Source organism: Cydia pomonella, chromosome 15, assembly GCF_033807575.1.
Source record: "Cydia pomonella isolate Wapato2018A chromosome 15, ilCydPomo1, whole genome shotgun sequence".
Classification (NCBI taxonomy): domain Eukaryota; kingdom Metazoa; phylum Arthropoda; class Insecta; order Lepidoptera; family Tortricidae; genus Cydia; species Cydia pomonella.
Genome location: NC_084717.1, coordinates 6494313 through 6515818, shown reverse-complemented (window position 1 = coordinate 6515818; position 21506 = coordinate 6494313). Strand labels below are relative to the sequence as shown.

The window sequence follows — 21506 nt, the reverse complement described above, 5'->3', positions numbered from 1 at the left end:
CACAGAAATCACTATGTCAAAACTTAAAATCTAAAACCAAAACGCATGTACATAAAAGACAAAAAAAGCAAAGAAAGACACTAAAACAAAAAAAAAACATTAATTAATATACTGCCCTACTTATAATATCAACCCCATTCCGCTTTCAAATCGTTACACAATATTCTATAAATATTCATAGAAAGTCGCTAATGACCCTGCCTATGAAGCGGATGTCCCGGGTTTGAATCCTGGAAAGAGCATTAATTTGTGTGTTTATCACAAATATGTGTTCCTGCGTTGTGGACGTTCTCTGTGTAGATACCTACGTATATGAGTATGTCTTTATATAAGTAATTAAATTATATCATCGTTTGTGCCTTTATCCTAACTCGTATACTATTTTCCTTTTCAGTTTCGTGTATCCAGACAACCAGCACGACAGCCTCTCCCTTGCCCTCGGTGTTAGTTCAAGCGACCCTCACCGGGACACGAGAGTAGCCCTGCTGAGCAGATTGGGGCTTGCAGGCGTCACCCACTATAGCTTGTACCGGGGAGACAGCCCTATCAGCGCCGAACTACTGGCTTTCATTAGGATATTCAATATGAATCAAGGTGTGTAGAGTAGCAACCCGTACTAGAACGGTATTACTGAGCAGATTGAGTCTAGCTGGTGTCACATAGTTTGTATCGAGGAGACAGCCCCATTCAGCGCCGATGGCTAACATTTGGATATTCAATATGAATCAAGGTGTGTAGAGTAACAACCCGTACTAGAACGGTATTACTGAGCAGATTGAGTCTAGCTGGTGTCACATAGTTTGTATCGAGGAGACAGCCCCATTCAGTGCCGATGGCTAACATTTGGATATTCAATATGAATCAAGGTAGCATCTCAGCTAGAGTGGCCCTGAGCAAATTGGGGCTCGGTGATTTCACCCAATACAACTTATATCTACTGGCTTTCAGTAGCATGCATATTCAATAATCAGGGTATTCCTCCTAATATTATCATGTCTTTTATTGGATCTTCCAAGATCGGCACGACAAGATTACATTTTTTAATAATAATTTTACGATTAATATTAAAATAGCTTCATGGTTTCAAATTGCGTTTTCATTTGTAATGTCATCTACATCAGATATCTACACAAAGATGTTTTTTTCAGACGAGCTGACAAAATGGTCGAACCACGGCCTCCCCGGCGACCTAGTCTCGACGGAAGCCAGCAGCGCAGCGGCGCTGGGCGCGGAGCTCGGCCGGCGCGCCTGCACCTACCTCCTCACCCGCTGCGGACTCATCAAGGCCATGTACAAGCACAAAGACACCACCGATAATACTCACACGTACGTATTTTATAAATTATCTGACATAATCTTCTTCTTCTTCAACCTAGCGTTTTCTCGGCCTAGCGCCAGGGTCCGCTTTCCTACTTAATCTTCTCCACTTTGCCCGATCTTCGGCATCCTCAGATGTGAGATTGCTCTCCACCATGTCCGCTCTCACGACCTCCAGCCAGCGCTTCTTAGGCCTACCGCGGCCGCGTGATCTAGGGCCTTGGACAGTCAGGTTGGACATAATGGTTAAAAAAAATTGACTGCCATCCTAAGTCTAAGTTCCATATATTTTCGCCTGTGACTGTAATGTTCGCCGTTTCTCTATCTGAAGGTTGTCTAGATTATTATTATTAATCGTCTTAAATAAATATTTACTATTATTATGAAACCCATTCATCCAATAAAGTTAAACTTTACGAGCATGAAACATGTAATATGCGAATTGTTTAAATTACCAATCATCAGTCGCGAGCAGAAGGTAGTAATTATACCATTCAAGACCCCAACGAACTAAAATAACTATAGACGCTTGTCAGACCTCAGGAATGACCCCATGTAATGTTCCGCGAGCGACTCAACTGTACTGCGCGCAGCTTGACTATGTCAAATATTGTAATGCCCCGCGTGAGGCGTGACATATAGAATTTTATTTTAGCTATTCAAAAGTTTTACTGGCTAACTATAACTTATAAAGAATAGAAAATCAAATACACCGGTAGCCGAGGCGGGAATTGAACCCGCGCTTTCAGCTTACGCGGCTAACGTTCTGACCACTAGAGCACCCGGCCACGGCGTGCAAACGCAAATTCTCTGGTGTATGCTACGTTTGAAAGGCTAGGCGCCTTTGACCAACACTTAGGGCGAGCAGTGTGTGTGTGGATTTAATAAAATAATTTGATTTATTCCCTAGTTCAATTGTAACTTTATTAACAGTGGAAAAGCAACGAGTATTTTTTTTTCTATTTATTTAGAAACAAACAGTCATACACAATTTTTGATCAAAACTTATAGACAAAAAATAGACCTATAGTTTCATATGTAAAAATAAAATATAAACAGGTCCGTGGCTATTACAAAAAACAAAAATACTTGAAATATGTAAATCAGTGATTTGATACGTCTGTAGAAAATAAGTTACATATATGTCGTAGTCTCGTAGTACATAAAATTTAAGCAAATAACAGATTCCAGTTATAATCAATATTTAAATGCATTCTTAAGTTGTGTTAGTGAACAGTTAAAAATGTCTAAATCATTAAGTTTTTGATATAAAGTTTACATGCGCTTTATTCATATTTGCGGACGGAGTATATTAATGGAGAAAGGATAACTGTCCGTGTAATATCAGTAAAAAAAACTCTGATGGGGTAGGTCGTCCAAGTCGACCAACCCTCCATACAAAAACCATTTATTTTTCCCACTTTTTTCTAATCAGAACACTATACCGAATACACGGATCCCCACTATTTTCTTATACCTTGTCACCTTGTATATTTCGTCGCTGCAAAACCCTATATATTTATTTATATATAGTTTATAATATGTAATACTATAAACTATATATAAATAAATAATGTGTAATTACTTCAGATATAGTTTTTAATTACTCTTTTAGGTATGGGTTAACTGGAAGATCCCTCTTAGGGATAAGTTCGCCTTTGTACTAACCAAGTATTTTGTACTAACCATCTGATGCAATATTTATTTTTCTCGTACAATAAAGTGTTTACTTACTTACTCTCTTACTCTAAATTTTGCAGCAAAAACATCAAACTGCTGAAACAATGCGAAGTACAAATCCTAGAAGGTGCCATAAAGTACTTGGAAACCGAACTACAGAAGCTCCCCGCCGCCAACAACTGAGACCGGTACATATCGACGATGTTTTTAAGGTACCTCACGTGCAATCCCTATTTTTAAATGTTTATTTTTGATGAGACAAGTAAACGGTAAAGACTGTTAATCTTTCCGCTGTTTGAACGGTTCTCTTGGATCCATATTAAAGTCTGCCACCGTAAAATGTGCCAACTCTCCACTGGGTATTTGTGGTACAACAGTTTTTATACATTAATGGCGTTATTCATAAACGCGTTACTGGCCTGAATTAGCTATGAATCGTTTGTCTTTATCTGTCATTTTAACTTATGTATTTGTGAGAAAGGGATAAAACATAATTTAACTAAATCAGTCCCGTAAAATTTTATGAAGAAGGGGGTAATACTATCACACAACCTCATTTAAGTGTTACAAGTGTTTAAATTGGCATAAGTTATATCAATATACGATATTATAATAATTTTATAAAAATCATTTTAATGTCGAATTTTGGGCAAATCCTGGAGCTAAGTAGGTAGGTATTTTACAGAACACTCTGTCAGTATGGTGGCGTGTCCGTATGGACCTACTCAATCACTTGATATGTTTAAATGAACCATATTGCTTAGGTTATAAGTATAAGAATGACTAGAATTACAAAAATCAAGACGCCATCTACAACAATGATGAGACACACGACTCTATGGAGAATTGGAGATTAATTGTCTGTATTATTTATTTGTCTCTTTTTTTGTGTACGATAAAAGGTATTTTAAAAACATTGCTGATATAAATAGTAAAATATAACGATGGACCCTACATGATCCTTTACGCAATTTTATGATAAGTATGAATCATCATCGGTAGGAGGCAATTGCGCTTTTACCCCCTTATTCATAAACGTGTACTAAAGTTACGATGCCGCTGATCATCGGTTGTCCCTTTCCATCATACCAATACGTCGGAAAGGGACAAACGATGATCAGCGGCATCGTAACTTTAGTACACGTTTATGAATAAGGGGGTTAGTATTTTGAAAGCAGGTCTCGTTTTCTCATCTCATCTAGTTTATACAATAGCCGAACAGTTCCATCGTATAAGGAAGGCCATTTTATGCGGTATACCTTCTGTAATTCACTTTAATATAGCTTCAGTCTGGATAATATAACCCATAATATCACGAGGAACCCGAAAGATTTTAACCACGAATTTCTGAGGCCGATAGAAGGAAAAAATGTTACTTATACAAAGGAGAATGGGCAATTTGTCCCATGGATGTATACTGTTGAGACATATCTCGTTTGAAAGGGTTTACTCTTAGCATTATTTTATTGTATGACACCAACTTTGGATAACGTGCAGGGACTGAGCAATTTAAAAAAAAGAGTGGAGAATATAAACTGTTGTTTTACAAAGTACTTGTTATGTAGCCGGTTGTTAGGTGTTTTGTATGAAAGAATATGAGAAATTCTAGATTTCTGTTTACCACTACTTACGTTTAAGTACGTACAGGGCTGGAATTAGTTGATATAACATATGCTTGATTTAAAAATACTGCTATTAAACACTGAAACTTGCTTGTATACTCAAGCCACATATATCATTTAAAAGACATTTTTATAAGGTATTTTAATATATATATACTTGCACTCAAATGCTTGCAGGGGCGGTAATAAAACGAGTTTATTCGTTAATTAATTGTGGTAAATGCCGCTTTGTTTGTTCTACCTGGCACTAGATGGAGCCTTGGTAGCAGTTTGGGTAATTTTTACTATTGGTATATACAATTGAGTCATATCCTATTTGGAAGGTCTTCAATTAAGCATTAATTACTTATATGACACCAAAGACCGAAATTGTCCAGGGAAGATGATATTAATAATTTTGATCATGCGCTGCGGCGTAAACTGGAACTAAAAAATGTCATTCATATAGAGTTACTTTTGTAACCATTTACATCACTTTGCATGCCTGAAATATAATGAAAAAGTAATTTATATATTTTTTGAAATTATTACCGCTCAATAAATGGCACTAAACTACTTAATTATGATTTTTCAAATCCTCTCTAGTACTGACATCTTGCGTGCAATAGGAGAACCGAATGAGCGGCAAATGCTGGATCCGTATAGTCGCTTATAAACGCTAAAAAATGTCACCGAAGAATAAGTTTGTTTAATTCGGAACTTTGACAATAAAACGAGTGGTTACCTTGAACTAGTAAGTTTCGTCTATTTATCTCTCTTGCTCTTACATATTCGAGTGATAAAGGTAGAAAAAGCATTATATTTTTTAAAGTTCGCGTTATGTCCCGCTAGAAACGTTATATAAACTTATTATTAAACATGAAATAAGATTCCTAAGCAATAAGTAGGTAAGTAAATGTATTTATGGAGTAGTTGGAGTACCATAATTAGCAGCAAGAAAATAAATCTAAGTTTATATGTTAAGATAAAATAAATCGTAAAAAGGTACTATGTACATACTTGTTTTGTCTCTCTGCAGGAAAATTGTGTAAAAGTGAAACATTTGAGATTGCGTCGCGGTTCAAAGCAACGTTCCCTTCGTTTGCCATATGAAGCAGGATTAAATTGTGTAGTTTTAAGTTCTCATATAAGTGAATTGTCAAATTCTTAGTGAGAATAAAGAATCTTAAACCTAAAATTAACGCAGTGAATACATTACAAGCATCAGCGACTCTTGCCAAGCTAAAATAGTAGCTGTATTTCGTTCCATTATATATACATATGAAATAAAAACTTTTGAATACATTTAACAGCTTTATTTCATATAAATTGAAAAATAACTGACGGCATACATTTTCTTCACGGTCGCACAAATATTAGCAGGATGAGTCGACAAGTTAATTTAAAGCAAGCATTGGTGAATAGGTGCATCCAGATCCAGATAAGAGGATGCATAGTTATTGCGCCAATCTCGGACCATTTGCGATTGGTTTGCTAGGGGCACCGCTAGCTGGTGCGGATGCACAGAGCACTTATACATACCTTATTAAATAAAAACTTTTGAATACATTTAACATCTTTATTTCATATAAATTGAAAAATAAGTGACAGCATAGATTTTCTTCACGGTCGCACAAATATTATCAGGACGAGTCGACAAGTTACTTTAAAGCAAGCATTGGTGAATAGGTGCATCCAGATCCAGATAAGGGAATGCATGGTTATTGCGCCAATCTCGGACCATTTGCGATTAGTTTGCTAGCTGGAGCGGGTTAACGAAAAACAGTAACTGGCGACGCTAACAGGCGCGGACGCGTGCGACGAATTTTACCTACAAAGGCACCCGCGCGCGTGCACCCGCTCCGTGCACTCGCGCCAGCTAGCAAACGCCCTTAACCTTTTGAACGCCAAGAATACCTTAAGGCGTCGTAACTAGCTATGCTCAAAGCGTCATAAATACATTGTAGCTGATATAGCCGCTGTCAGAGTAACCTTCACACTTTCAAGTAAGGTTTAGGGCATAGGGCGTCCGCAACGTCGCGCGTGTGCATGGAGCGGGCGTGCGGCTTACAGTATGAGCAACGCTAACTGGCGCGGACGCGTGCGACTGATTTTACTTACAAAGGCACCTGCGCATGTTTGCCCGCTCTGTGCACTAGCGCCAGCTAGCAAACGCCCTTAACCTTTTGAACGTCAAGAACACCTAAAGGCGCCGTCACTAGACATGATTTAAGGGCCATGAACACATTAATGATTATAGCTGTTATAATCGCTGTCAAAGTCCCTAATGTAATACTCATGCACTTTCAAGCTCACTTGCGCCCGTGACCTTGGCATGTGAGTAACGTTTTTGTTATGGCGTTCAAAGGGTAAAGTATCAATGTCGTAATGCGTCGCTAGCGCGTTATTTTCGAATCGCACCCGTGCTCCCGTGTTGGACTGCACACGCGGTGTACACTTCTTGTTATTGTAACCGTTTGTGCGCCTAGATAACACAAGTACACATACACAACTCGCAAAATGCTCGCGTGCTCTTGTTTATATGTAAAGTACGTCTTCTAGGGCCGCGGATTGGACCCACGCGACCGGCGGGGCGGTGAGCGGCATACATTGGTCGCAATGCAAGCTGTAAAGCTAGTGCAGTGCATGAGGGACGCGCGGCTTTCTCTCACCACATCTTTAGGTGTTCTTGCCGTTCAAAAGGCTAAAAGCACCTAATGAGGTGGCTTTACATTAGCTAGATGACGGCCCACACGCCGATCCGCTGTGCAGGCTAAGGAAATCGCTATGTAGGCCAATTCGAAAGTGCAACTGACATTAAACAAATTATAGAATAATATTGGAATGATACTAGTTAGCTGTCATTCGTGCGTTCATTTCGCACTTATACGCATGTATTTGTGCGAGCGAGACGCCCGCAACTAACTGATATGATTCCAATATTACTCTAATATCGGTGTGCACGCCCCTTTTTATTCATAAGCAAGGTAAGATTGAACCACTATAGAAGGCAGCGAAGAGGCCGGCAATGGAACTGGTAGCGTTTGATGGAGACAATCAGTTTTCTGTCAAATGAAAGTTCAAATTGGCCTGACTGTCTCACTCGCACACCGGAGTAGCGTTTCATATAAGCGTACTTTGTTATATCCAATCGACCCGCTCTATTCAGTAGGTTTCATTATCTCGATCCATCAGTTAAGTAACAATCTCTTCAATCTGGTGGATCGAGATGGTGGATCCTACTGGACAGATGGAACCTATGGATAGGAAAACGTTATGCTCAACAATTTGGTAGCAGAAGCGATGTGATTTTTTTTAAATCGCGACTGTGTCATTGACATAATATATCTGAGGACGGGCCTTACGGGCAATAAGAATGGGGCCAGTACAGCGGTGTTACGCACACGAGTTTGAGCCAATCGTGCAGTCTAACGCCACAAGTACCACAACGTGATTGGTTGATGAGTTCGCATTACGCACGCGATTGATCGCATCTAGTTGCGTTAGACAGCACGATTGGCTCGAATTTGTGAATGACACAACTGAACTAGCACTATCGTTATTGCCCCTAAGGTCGGTCCTTAGATATATGGTAAGCGTCAGGATGGCGGTGGACCTCAGTGAATTTCAAAGAAATATTTATAAACATATTGTACCTTCTGTGTACCTCAGTATACCTTTAATAGAAACCAGTGTACCTTTCCCCAAAACGAGATATTTTACAAAACGGTCCACCCGCCAACCTGACGTCAGGATGGCGGGTCGACCTATGAAATCTTGCATTATACCGCACTAAAAGTATGCAGTTATATTGTGCATGAGCTTAGCCTAGCTTGTTTTGGGGAGAGGTACGCCGGTTTCTATTTCTATTTACAGAGGTACACTGAAGGTACAGTCACCATCATATATATCGGAGCGGCCAAGGTACCCACGAATATCTGAACATGCCTCTACTGTCAAGAGGTTAGAGTGCGTGTTTAGATATCTTTGAGCACCTCGGCCACTCCGATATATCTGATGGCGACTGTACCATATAACTCCATACTTTTAGTGCGGTATAATGCAAGATTTCATAGGTCCAACCGCAATCCTGACGTCAGAATGGCGGGTGGACTTTTTCTTAACCTTTTGACCGCCGTAGTCTGATATATCATACAATCAATACCCAGCTCGTGTCGCCGCAGTCTGATAAATAAGACAATTTTTTTCATGTTTTTCTCAAGACATTCTTTACTTTAATAAAGTTTTCTTTGGTTCTTTGCATAAGTAAGTCGCAGTAATTGTTAATTAAGTAACAGTGAGACTGATCTGTTGATTTTATTATATTTTCTAGTTGAAAATAAACTTTAATTATACCATTAGATTATGTATGATTTTACCCCAAGTCTCGTAGCCAAAGTCTTATTTAAAAGACACCAGTGATGTGACGATGATTGGTATTGAAATATCTACGTCGACTTTCTCATTCGATGTTTAGATTTACGACGTAAGATTTATGCATGCAACTGACCTTACTTAGCTAATATAATATATTTTATAGATCCATGAATGATAGATTTGGTAGACACTTTTTCCATGACTGAATCTGTCATAAAAATAATCTGCCGTAACCAGAATCTGTCCTTAACTGAATCAAGTTACCCATCAATGACTTAAGTAGCCACACCAAGTGTTGATACATTCGCTTCATACGCAATTGCCATGCAGAGACTCCTTCTGCAGTTCTAGGTGCACGTTCAGCGTCCAGAAACTTGACTCTAGCAACACGACATGCCATGATGGCCTCGCAGTAAATGATCGAGTACCTAATCCTTGTCATTGTGATCCCGATCCAAGCAGTTCCACTTTACCATTTACTCTTTGGACATTTTGATTCCATGGATGTTTTGACCCTTGGACATTTTGACACTTGGACATATTGAGTCCTTGGACGTTTTCAAAGTTGAACTTAGAAATAAATATATTTGAATTGTACTAGTGCCTACCTTCCAGGGTTTCGTGAAGTCGGTTTTTTTCATCGATGATAGATATTTGAATCGATAAATAAGGCGAGACTCTGTTATCGTGGTTCATCGGTAATCCCTACTAAGTTATTATATTCCGCAATAATAATCAATACAGACTACGCCGTCGTCTTAAAAATGAGACCGCATGTGACGTCAAAGATATAACTTAGAAAATTTTAGTGGTGTAGATTACTCGATATTTAAAAGTTATGTTAGGTCAACAAAATATATAAGAAGGTACTGTTTAGTAGTTTTAAAACTTTGAATACTATAATAATATTGAGTTTACAATATTTATTTATCAAAAGAATTGTGTTACTGTGTAAAATTTTATGATTTATTATGCCAAACAACGTTGAAATTTTCAGATTCGATACGTTTCTAATGTGATCAATCCTCTCCCTACTAGTGTCAACTTATCAACGAAAATACAATGAAGCCTTCGCCAATGTCTGAAATAGTAGACCGCTCATGACGTCACAGATACGAAATAAAAAATAATAGTGATGTAGCAAAGTCCATCAATAAATTTGCATAGCTGGTAAAATTCACAGATTCAATCCATTAATAAAGGGACGAAACCATAAAAAAGACATTGGTAAACGTGATTTAATTATTATAATTTTTTTTTTAATGATAAGGTGGTAAAAAATGAAGTTAATCACTGTAAACTATAAACAATAAAATATTTTATCGTAAGTTATGTGGCAAGCACTACACAGTTTGTTATTACTTAGTATAGGCGGCGACACGGGCACGTCCGATGACATCCTAAGCGGCGTTCAAAAGGTTAAATATCTCGTTTTGGATTAGGTACACAGAAGGTACAGTATGTTTATAAATACTTACTTACTGCTATGGCGCAGCGACCCGACGTGGATCTTGGCCTCCGACAGCAAAGACCGCCATGCTTCTCTGTCCAAAACCGTTTCCATCTAGTCGACGGCGCCGAGTTCGCTAAGGTCTTTTTGCATTTCGTCTCTCCAGCGGGACCTACCTAGGACGTCTAGACGGTCTTCGGCCATTTGGAACTTCAGAGTACGCCCTCCAGGCTGCACGATCCTCACCTATCTGGACTACGTGCCCGAGTCATCGGAGTCTGGCAGCGCGAAAAATCCTAGGACTCACACGTGGAGAGGATGGAACCTGGAGACTCCACAGGAATCAGGAGATTGAAGATCTGGTGTCCGAGCCGAACGTCATTGGATGTTTATAAATATTTCTTTGAAATTCGCTGAGGTCCACCCGCCATCTAGACGCCAGATGTCAATGCCGAGTGCGACCGCCCTTAAAGCGGTGTATTATCTCTAGTCTCTCCAATATGTTCTCCTGGTGGGTCCACGCCACGGGGTTTATTTTAAGTGTTATCATAAAGAGTGTTCACCAGCGGGTCTACGGGTACCTAACTATTTTTACCATGGGCCGACCATGAACACTATTCTATTTTGAAAACGTTGCCCGCGTAGCTACTTCAGTCTTAGGCGGTATATACTCTACACCACGTTCACAAAAGATTGATATTTTAGGCAAAAACTCACATTTCGCTATATTTGTCCATAGTAAATACTAATTCAAAAACTACTGTAGGGCCTAAAATCTTCTGTGATAGTAATGTAGAAATAAATACTGTTGACAGGCGGTCAACGGTATTTAGTACAATAATTACACTAAAACAATTCGTATAGAATACAGAACCTATGAATAATATATACCTAGAGAATCTAACTTTAATGCAATAATATAATTGAACAAAAGAAATACATTAGTACGAGTAGTACGATCAACCTTTATGTCTATTTTTAATAGTCTTAATGTTCGTGTATCGGTTCTGTATTCTATGGCCATTAATTATGCTTTATTTTTCAACTTTCTTTGACTACACACAAGTACACATTATATTTGCTTTTTTCTTGAACTTTATCTTGCCCATGTTCGATTCTTCTTATGTCGATGCATCCTCATTATTGCCATATGGTTTCTGAAAATACAATAACAGTTTTTGTATTGTTTTCTAATACCTATGTTTGAAGTCGGTTTCCTATTTTTAAGAGAAGTTTTTTTTTCATGTAAGTACCGTCAAGTGGGGTAAATTAGAGCAGATGGGATACCTATCGACAATTATGTAAATAAACAGTTTTACGTTCCATCAAGAATTGAGAGGTTGCCTCAATTCCTCATGGAACCCATGATGTAAGCTAGACAACTCGAGAACTCGTTAAGCAAGTAGCTTCTTTACAAACATAACAAAGAAGATAAATCGTCTAGCGTGAAATACGTATCGTTAAAGAGTTCTTTTCTGGTCCTGATCAGAAGTTCCACTTCTTCAAATAGCACTTTTTTGAATGGCAATGCCTGGTCTGTTGATGAAACTAAAAAACGCCTATAAGATTTGGGGAGTTCCCTTAATTCCTCGTGGTTTTGTCAAAAATAGGACCATCTTGGAACTATATACCCACTTTCAAACGATAACTAATTTTCAACATTGGTTCAGAAATGACGAACATCTTACTTAACATATATACAAAAAAAAAGTTTTTGAAGTCGGTTAAAAAGTAGTATCTTTACAATACTTCCGTCCTTTTACTAAAAAGGGATGACTACTACAATTTGCTTACTAAGTAAGTACTTACTTACTATTAGTATCAGATTGGAGTCGACTCGAGAGTCGATAAAATGGGCGTCGCTACCCTTTCCGGGTGGGGGGGATTTCACCGCATGAAAAAGAGACACATATAGTGAGTTCTTACTGTTCTACCAAACTACATATATAAAGTAGTCGTACTTTTTGAGTCAAATTAGTTTCATTCTAAAGGTGCGACGTAATGGCCTGAAGCCCGCTCTTAGCATACCTAGTTATACTACCTATTTGATGGATATTGGTATCAATTTATAATACGTTTAATTATTCATTGTCTTTACCTAATTATCTTTACCTTTTGCCGACCGGTTTGGCCTAGTGGGTAGTGACCCTGCCTATGAAGCCGATGGTCCCGAGTTTGAATCGCGTAAGGGCATTTCTTTGTGTGATGAACACAGATATTTGTTCCTAAGGCATGCGTGTTTTCTATGTATATACGTAAATATATATTTATCTAAATAAGTATGTTTAACGTCGCCTAGTACCCATAGTACAAGCTTTGATTAGTTTGGGGCCAATCTGTGTAAGATTGTCCCTACATATTTATTTATTTATTACCTAACGTAACCTACATTAGGTAATGAAAGCATTTTATTTTTGTAAGGGTAACAGTTTTGTTGGGATATAAAATGGTTAATGATAAAAACTAATACTTTTACCAGCATTTTAACTTTATATTCATGTATTCGAAACCTATACATTTATGACAATAACTTTTACAAGACGATAAGATTTTTTATTCACAATAACTTGTCCGTATTGGAACTGTCTGGCTAACCGGCCGGATTTTATACTCTGAAACTGGAACTAGTGACAGATAAGAGTCGATTGATGTTTTTTTTAAAGATACTTATATTTAAATAGAATTACTTACCTATGTTTAATTAAAACAAAGACTACTTATACATAATAATCCTTACAGTTTTAATCTATTTAACCTACCTACCTACTTTTAATAGTAGCAGTTCGGTTCACTTAGTAGAAATACCTGTTCTAAGAATAATGAAAAAGAAAGAAGAGTAATAAAAATAAAGAATCTGGAAGTCGTTGAGGTGTTCCGCTCTTCATCAGCAATTCTACTTCATCAAATGTCACTTTATTGAGTAAAAATGCTTGTAATATTGATGAAAATTCTAAAATGACTATATGTATGCCTATCCTATACAATATGAGAAGCTCCTTCGGTTTCTCGTAGAACCTATCATCAGAACTGGACCTTGACACAAATGTTCCTTAAAAGCCTTTAAGCCTTAACGCCTAAGGTAAAATACTTGTCGTTGAAGAGTTCCATTTTGCTCAATATCAGCAGTTTCACTTCATCAAATGTCACTTGTTCAAATAAAAAAAACTTGATATGTTGACGAAAATCCTCAATTCCTCCCAATTGAGAATTCAAATCGATTTAAAATCCTCAATTCCTCATTGAATCCATCATCATAACTGGACCTTGACACAAATGTTTCCTAAGAACCTAGCTTGCTACAAACTTAACAAAGAATAAGAATCGCGCGCGTTGAAGAGTTCCGTTCTGGTCAATATCACTAACTTGTTTAAATAATAATGCTTGATATGTTGACGAGAATCCAAACATTACTGTATGTATTGTATGCCTATAAGATTTGAGGAATTTCTTCGATTTCTCATGGAATCCATCCTCAGAACTAGACCTTATGACACAAATGTCTTCAAGAACTTTACTTGCTACGAAATAAACAAATAAAACAAATCGCGCGCGAATTGGCGAGTTCCATTTTGGCCAGCATCAGCTGTTGCATTTCGTCAAATGTCACTTTTTAATAAAAATGCTTGATATGTAAATAAAAAACCAGAAATTATAAGATGTCAGGAATTCCCTTAATTATTTATGAAACCCATCATCAGAACTGAACATTGATATACATACACCTTAAGAACGTTACTCGCTACAAGCTTAATAAAGAATACAAAACGCGTGCGTTGAAAAGTTCCGTTCTGGACAACATCAGCAGTTCCACTTGATCAAATATAACTTTTTTTAAATAAAACACCTAGAGATATTGATGAAAAAAAAAACTATATGTATTTCTATAAGGTTTGAGGTGTCCATCATCAGACCTAGACACTAGACACTGGTGTCTAGCACAGTTATTTCTTAAGAACCTTACTTTCTACAAACTTAAAAGTTCCGAGGAATTGTTCGGATTAATCTCTGCGCCTCTTTCCGTCACCGCGTTACGCTACATCATTTATATCTTCACCACTTAGATGGTTGGCAATCCTCAACTGTGCATTTCTCTAGAAACTTCCTGCCTCATACAGCTAAACTATGAAATGATCTGTCGCATGCGGTATTTCCGGCCCAATACGATCTTTAAAACTTTAAGGAAAGAGCGTATTCCTATCTTAAATGCCGGCACCGCACTTACAATCCCTATGGTGTAACAGATGTCCATGGCCAGCGGTAATTGCTTACCATCAGTTGATTCGTCTGCTAGTTTGCCTCTTATATCACAACAAACAAAAAAAGAAAAAATCTCACGCGTTGAAGAGTTCCGTTTTAGTCAACATCACTAGTTCCACTTCATCAAATGCCACTAATGTGAATAAAAAAAGCTAAACATATTGATGAAAATCCAAAATGACTATATGCCTATAAGAATTGAGGAGAATGAGGAGTTCCCTCGCTTTCTCATGAAACACATCATCAGAACTGTACTTCGACAAAAATGTTTCTTGAGAACCTTACTCGCTACAAACTTAACAACGAAGAAAAATTGCGCGCGTTGGAGTTCCGTTTTGGTCAACATCAGTAGTTCCACATCATCAAATGTCACTTTTGTGAATAAAACTTGATAATATGTTGATGAAAATCCAATAAGTACTATATATATACCTATAACATTTAAGAAATTCCCTCGATTCTTCATGGGACCCATCATCAGACCTTTACCTTGACACAAATGTTCCTAAAAACCTTAGTACTTAAAACTTACTTGCTACAAACTTAACTAATAAAACAAATCGCGCGCGAGTTGGCGAGTTCCATTCTGGTCAACATTAGCTGTTACACTTAGTCAAATGACAATTTTTTAATAAAAATGCTTGATATGTAAATAAAATCCCAGAAATTATTACATGTATGCCTATAAGATTTTAGGAATTCCCTCGATTTTTCATGAAACCCATCATCAGAACTGTACTTTGACAAAAATGTTTCTTAAGAACCTTACTTGCTACAAACTTAACGAAAAAAAATTGCACGCGTTGGAGTTCCGTTCTGGTCAACATCAGTAGTTCCACATCATCAAATGTCACTTTTGTGAATAAAAGTTGATAATATGTTGATGAAAATCCAATAATTACTACATATATGCCTATAGCATTTAAGAAATTCCCTCGATTCTTCATGGGACCCATCATCAGACCTTTACCTTGACACAAATGTTCCTAAAAACCTTAATACTTAAAACTTACTTGCTACAAACTTAACTAATAAAACAAATCGCGCGCGAGTTAGCGAGTTCCATTCTGGTCAACATCAGCTGTTACTTTTAGTCAAATGACACTTTTTTAATAATAATGCTTGATATGTAAATAAAATCCCAGAAATTATTACATGTATGCCTATAAGATTTTAGGAATTCCCTCGATTCTTCATGAAACCCATCATCAGAACTGTACTTTGACAAAAATGTTTCTTAAGAACCTTACTTGCTACAAACTTAACGAAAAAAAATTGCACGCGTTGGAGTTCCGTTCTGGTCAACATCAGTAGTTCCACATCATCAAATGTCACTTTTGTGAATAAAAGTGGATAATATGTTGATGAAAATCCAATAAGTACTACATATATGCCTATAGCATTTAAGAAATTCCCTCGATTCTTCATGGGACCCATCATCAGACCTTTACCTTGACACAAATGTTCCTAAAAACCTTAATACTTAAAACTTACTTGCTACAAACTTAACTAATAAAACAAATCGCGCGCGAGTTGGCGAGTTCCATTCTGGTCAACATCAGCTGTTACTTTTAGTCAAATGACACTTTTTTAATAATAATTTCAATTTCAATTTATTTATTTCCTTTTAATACATTTTTAACTTTATAGTATATAATTCGTAAGAGTAGGAAATGATTCCTCCGTACTAGTAAGAACTGTATGACGGCAGGATGCACCACCTCTCCCAGAACACATTTAATCTATCTAAGTCTAGACACAATATACACAGTCAGTATCTCCGCAGTACTAGTTATATATATTTATATAAAGAGAATATAGTATATATACATATACAGGTTGCAAATTAAACAAATGGTATGGGAAATTCAAATAAGTGTTTATATATATGTGTGAGTGTGCGTGTGTGTGTGCGTGTGTGTGTGTGTGTGTGTGTGTGTGTGTGTGTGTGTGCGTGTGCGTGTGTGTGTGTGTGCGTGTGTGTGTGTGTGTGTGTGTGTGTGTGTGTGTGTGTGTGTGTGCTTGTATGTAGTTGTCATCACATCATGTGAGATTCTAAATACCACGAGAGCATGTATGGATGGATTTGTATATATGTAAGGCCAACGTATATAAGAAAAAAAAGTTCCCTCGCTTTCTCATGAAACACATCATCAGAACTGTACTTCGACAAAAATGTTTCTTGAGAACCTTACTCGCTACAAACTTAACAACGAAGAAAAATTGCGCGCGTTGGAGTTCCGTTTTGGTCAACATCAGTAGTTCCACATCATCAAATGTCACTTTTGTGAATAAAACTTGATAATATGTTGATGAAAATCCAATAAGTACTATATATATACCTATAACATTTAAGAAATTCCCTTGATTCTTCATGGGACCCATCATCAGACCTTTACCTTGACACAAATGTTCCTAAAAACCTTAGTACTTAAAACTTACTTGCTACAAACTTAACTAATAAAACAAATCGCGCGCGAGTTGGCGAGTTCCATTCTGGTCAACATTAGCTGTTACACTTAGTCAAATGACAATTTTTTAATAAAAATGCTTGATATGTAAATAAAATCCCAGAAATTATTACATGTATGCCTAAAAGATTTTAGGAATTCCCTCGATTCTTCATGAAACCCATCATCAGAACTGGACATTGATGTATTAAGTACACCTTAAGAACCTTACTCACTACAAGCTTAATAAAGAATACAAAACGTGTGCGTTGAAAAGTTCCGTTCTGGAACACATCAGCAGTTCCACTTGATTAAATGTACCTTTTTTTTTAATAAAACGCCTAAAGATTATGATGTAAATCCAAAAAAACTATATGTATTTCTATAAGGTTTGAGGTATCTATCAGACCTGGATCTAGACACAGATGTTTCTTAACAACCTTACTTTCTACAAACTTATCAGGACAAATCTATTACGGCGAGTGTTCCATCGAATTGCTCGGATTAATCCTTGCCGCCTCTTTTCGTCATCGCTCTACGCTACATTTTTATTTTCACCACTTAGATGGTTGGCAGTCCTCAACTGTGCATTTCTCTAGAAACTTCCTGCCTCATACAGCTAAACTATGAAATGATCTGTCGCCTGCGGTATTTCCGGACCAATACGACATTTAAAACTTTAAGAAAACAGCGTATTCCAATCTTAAAGGCCAGCACCGAACTTACAACCCCTATGGTTTAGCAGGTGTCCATGGGCGGCGGTAATCGCTTACCATCAGGTGTGATGTCTGCTCGTTTGCCTCTTATATCATAAAAAAAAACAAAGAAGAAAAATCTCGCGCGTTCAAGAGTTCCGTTTTGGTCAACATCAGTAGTTCCACTTCATTAAATGCCACTAGTGGGAATGAAAAAGCTTAAGGTATTGATGAAAATCCAAAATGACTATATGCCTATAAGATTTGAGGTGTTCCCTCGCTTCCTCATGGAACCCATCGTCAGACCTTTACCTTGACACAAAGGTTCCTAAAAATCTTGGTACTTGAAACTTACTCGCTACAAACTTAACAAAGAAGACAAATCACGCGCGTGGAAGAGTTCCGTTTCTGATCAACATCAGCAGTTCCACTTCACCACATGTACTTACTTACCACCCATTTATTTGAAACAGTACCTAGGTACTCCATTTTGATGCCGCCAGCTTGAAACTTCAATGGCCTCAGTGTCCGATGAACAACTTAAAAATGCTGAAAGTAATAACAATTATAATAAGTTGGGGGGAGTAGCGACCTTACACACCCGAGTGCTCCTGGGGAGTTCTGTTACCGGACATACAATAATAATAACAATAAATAAATATTATAGGGACATTCTTACACAAATTGACTGAGTCCCACGGCAAGCCGAGAAGGCTTGTTTTGTGGGTACTCATACAACGACATAATTATAATATATAATATACAAATACTTAAATACATAGAAAACATCCATGACTCAGGAACAAATATATGTGCTCATCACACAAATAAATGCCCTTACCGGGATTCAAACCCAGGATCATCGACTTACTAGGCCAAACCGGTCGTGAAAAAAAGAGCAAAAAAAAAGAAAAAAGAAAGATATGTCAAAAGAAAATGCGATTTGCAAACGTTATTCGCCACTTAAAACACTATAATTATATTTGGTTCACAGCATTTATTTGGTGCAGATATAATGCCTGCAATATTACCCGAGTACATTAAAATATGAATAAATTAGCATAAATTCAAAAGATGGTCCCTATAACAGTTCATTTTTACGTGGAAAAATGGCTTTCATGTAAAATGTTTGTCAGACATATTTTTGGAAGTACATAGTACAATCATTAACTTAGAAATATAGGTAACATTTCACGAATAAAAATACGGTAACACATATTTTTAATTATTTTTTTAACTTATCCTACGCAAAATAGAATTGGAGAAACTGACATAGGGACTACCATTCGACACGACACGTATAGTAAAGTATGAATCCGCTCTAAGTCCCCTTACATAGACAATGGGAAGTAAAATAATTCTTGTTCTGAAAGAATAAAATGTAAAATGATTAGGTAGGACAATCCAAACTTCTAAGGTCGCGTAGATCAGAAGTAGATATGAATTTGTTCGACAATACGATAGGAAACTTTTCAGCATTTACATTGGCGCATTTTTTTCTGTAATACTATCTAAATTGCAATTTGTGTATATGCTAAATTTTTTATATAATTTGGAGCCTTTATTTTCCATGGAGTCGAACGCTATATAGCAGCTATACGAGAAAAAATAATACTTTTATCTTACCTACCCCATGAATAGTGAAGATCATCAAGGAGCATACTCTCTGAGATCAATGGAATGGAGTGCCTTTCGATTGGAGAAAATTATAGCGTATTAGAAATATACTATTTTGTAATTACAATGTTGAATATTCTAAATTGCGTGTTTTGACAATTATTGTTGACAATATTACATTCAGAGTCATCTTGACATAACTTTAGAAATCCATAAACTAGTCTATACTTTTTAAAATGATGGAGTAAGACTGACGAGATTACCGCTATGTATAAATGTTTTACGTCAAGTAGAATTTTGCTTTAGAGCGACATCTGGCGTTGAGTAGAAAAGTTAAGGCGTAATTGACTACAATTAATTAACTCATTAAATGGTTTTATTTTGGTCCCTGCAACGATTTGACCCCAGTTATATTATACGAAAAATAGCTTATAAAAATACTTTTCACATGATATACATGGCATTTGTATACACTCTTATTTCGCTGTGTATCAAGTAATTTTTAGAATGACGATTTTTTAAAACTGTTCATTGTGTCCCTTTAAATACTTTATCATTGGTGTTGATACAAAAAACATAAAGCATTTTTTATATTCTTTCGAATAAAATACGCTAAAACTTTTTATATCCCGCGTATAAGGAAATATAACTGCTTATATGCGCAACTTCTTTTTTTATATAGCTCGGTCCCTGCAAGTGATCCAAGGTTGGTGCCATACAATAAAATAATACTACGATTAAGAGCTTTAAAACGACATATGTCTCAACAGTATACATCCATGGGACACTCCCCATACAAAAGTGCCCATTGTCCTTTAGGTCAATTTCGTCAAAAAAATTTTTGGCTTTTTTTATGCATAAAAATCAAATTTTATTAGCAAACATGTCACTTAAAATAAAAATATGTTTTTTTTTTCGATTGCCAATAACTCTGAAATTAGGCGAAATCCAGAAAAGTATACAGGACATTTTAGTATTGAAATATGATAAGGAATACAGTATTCAAATCATTCGGGTTCCTCGTAAAACAGCGTGTATCTTCTTCTTCCTCGCGTTGTCCCGGCATTTGCCACGGCTCATGGGAGCCTGGGGTCAACTAATCCCAAAATTTGGCGTAGGCACTAGTTTTTGCGAAAGCGACTGCCATCTGACCTTCCAACCCAGAGGGTAAACTAGGCCTTGTTGGGATTAGTCCGGTTTCCTCACGATGTTTTCCTTCACCGAAAAGCGACTGGTAAATATCAAATGATATTTCGTACATAAGTTCCGAAAAACTCATTGGTACGAGCCGGGGTTTGAACCCGCGATCTCCGGATTGCAAGTCGCACGTTCTTACCGCTAGGCCACCAGCGCTTTTTTTTTTTTAAACAAAACTAAACTAGTTTAAACTTGGTTAGGTGGAGATAGTTTCAGTTCTGGGGAAGGACATAAATAATTGATGCAGCGCCTGATAATTCATGAGAGCATCATGCTCAAATTTAATGATTGCTTTTACACTTTATCTAGGCATTGTAGTCGGTCAACTCTGTCAAATAAGGAAGTTTGTACGGGGAATCAATAAAAAGCTAATTGGATAAAAAATAAGCTACCCAAATTACTTATTCCACACATTCGAAGTCGCAGGCAAAAACTAGTTTTATTATAAATTATAAAGTAAAAGTTATTTGCACTATCTGAATTTAAGTCATATGAAATCAGATTGTACTCTCATGAAGCAAATTGATTAAATGTTCATATGGCTTGTTACAATATTATGGTAACATCTTATATATAAGGATAAAATATGATGTAGAATGATAAATCAAATATGAACAAACGATGACAGTATTTTAACACTTTAAATGTTAAGGGCATTGTTTTATGCAACGAATAAACCCTTACACGGTCGGTATAATTTAGTAAGTGCCTTTGAGGGACGCTCGTTTTTAAAGTGGGTTAAGAACTTCTAATAAATAATTCTATATTAAATAAAAACCTTGATATTACATTAGGTATTCGCAATGTCTTATGTTATTCGTACCGTGGAAGGAAATTAATTGTGATTTCTCTTTTGTGTGCATTT

At 36.9% G+C, this 21506-nt stretch overlaps 1 protein-coding gene across 1 annotated transcript in view; it reads left to right on the top strand.

Annotated features, from left to right (window-relative positions):
* Positions 1–4376, top strand: part of LOC133525653 (actin-histidine N-methyltransferase) — a 60337-nt gene extending 55961 nt beyond the window's left edge. The window contains exons 7-9 of the mRNA XM_061861982.1: positions 395–594; positions 1149–1326; positions 3078–4376. Of these exons, the coding sequence (XP_061717966.1) occupies positions 395–594; positions 1149–1326; positions 3078–3180 (481 nt within the window). The 3' untranslated portion in view covers positions 3181–4376. The remainder of the gene's footprint in view (positions 1–394; positions 595–1148; positions 1327–3077) is intronic.
* Positions 4377–21506: the final 17130 nt, after the last annotated feature.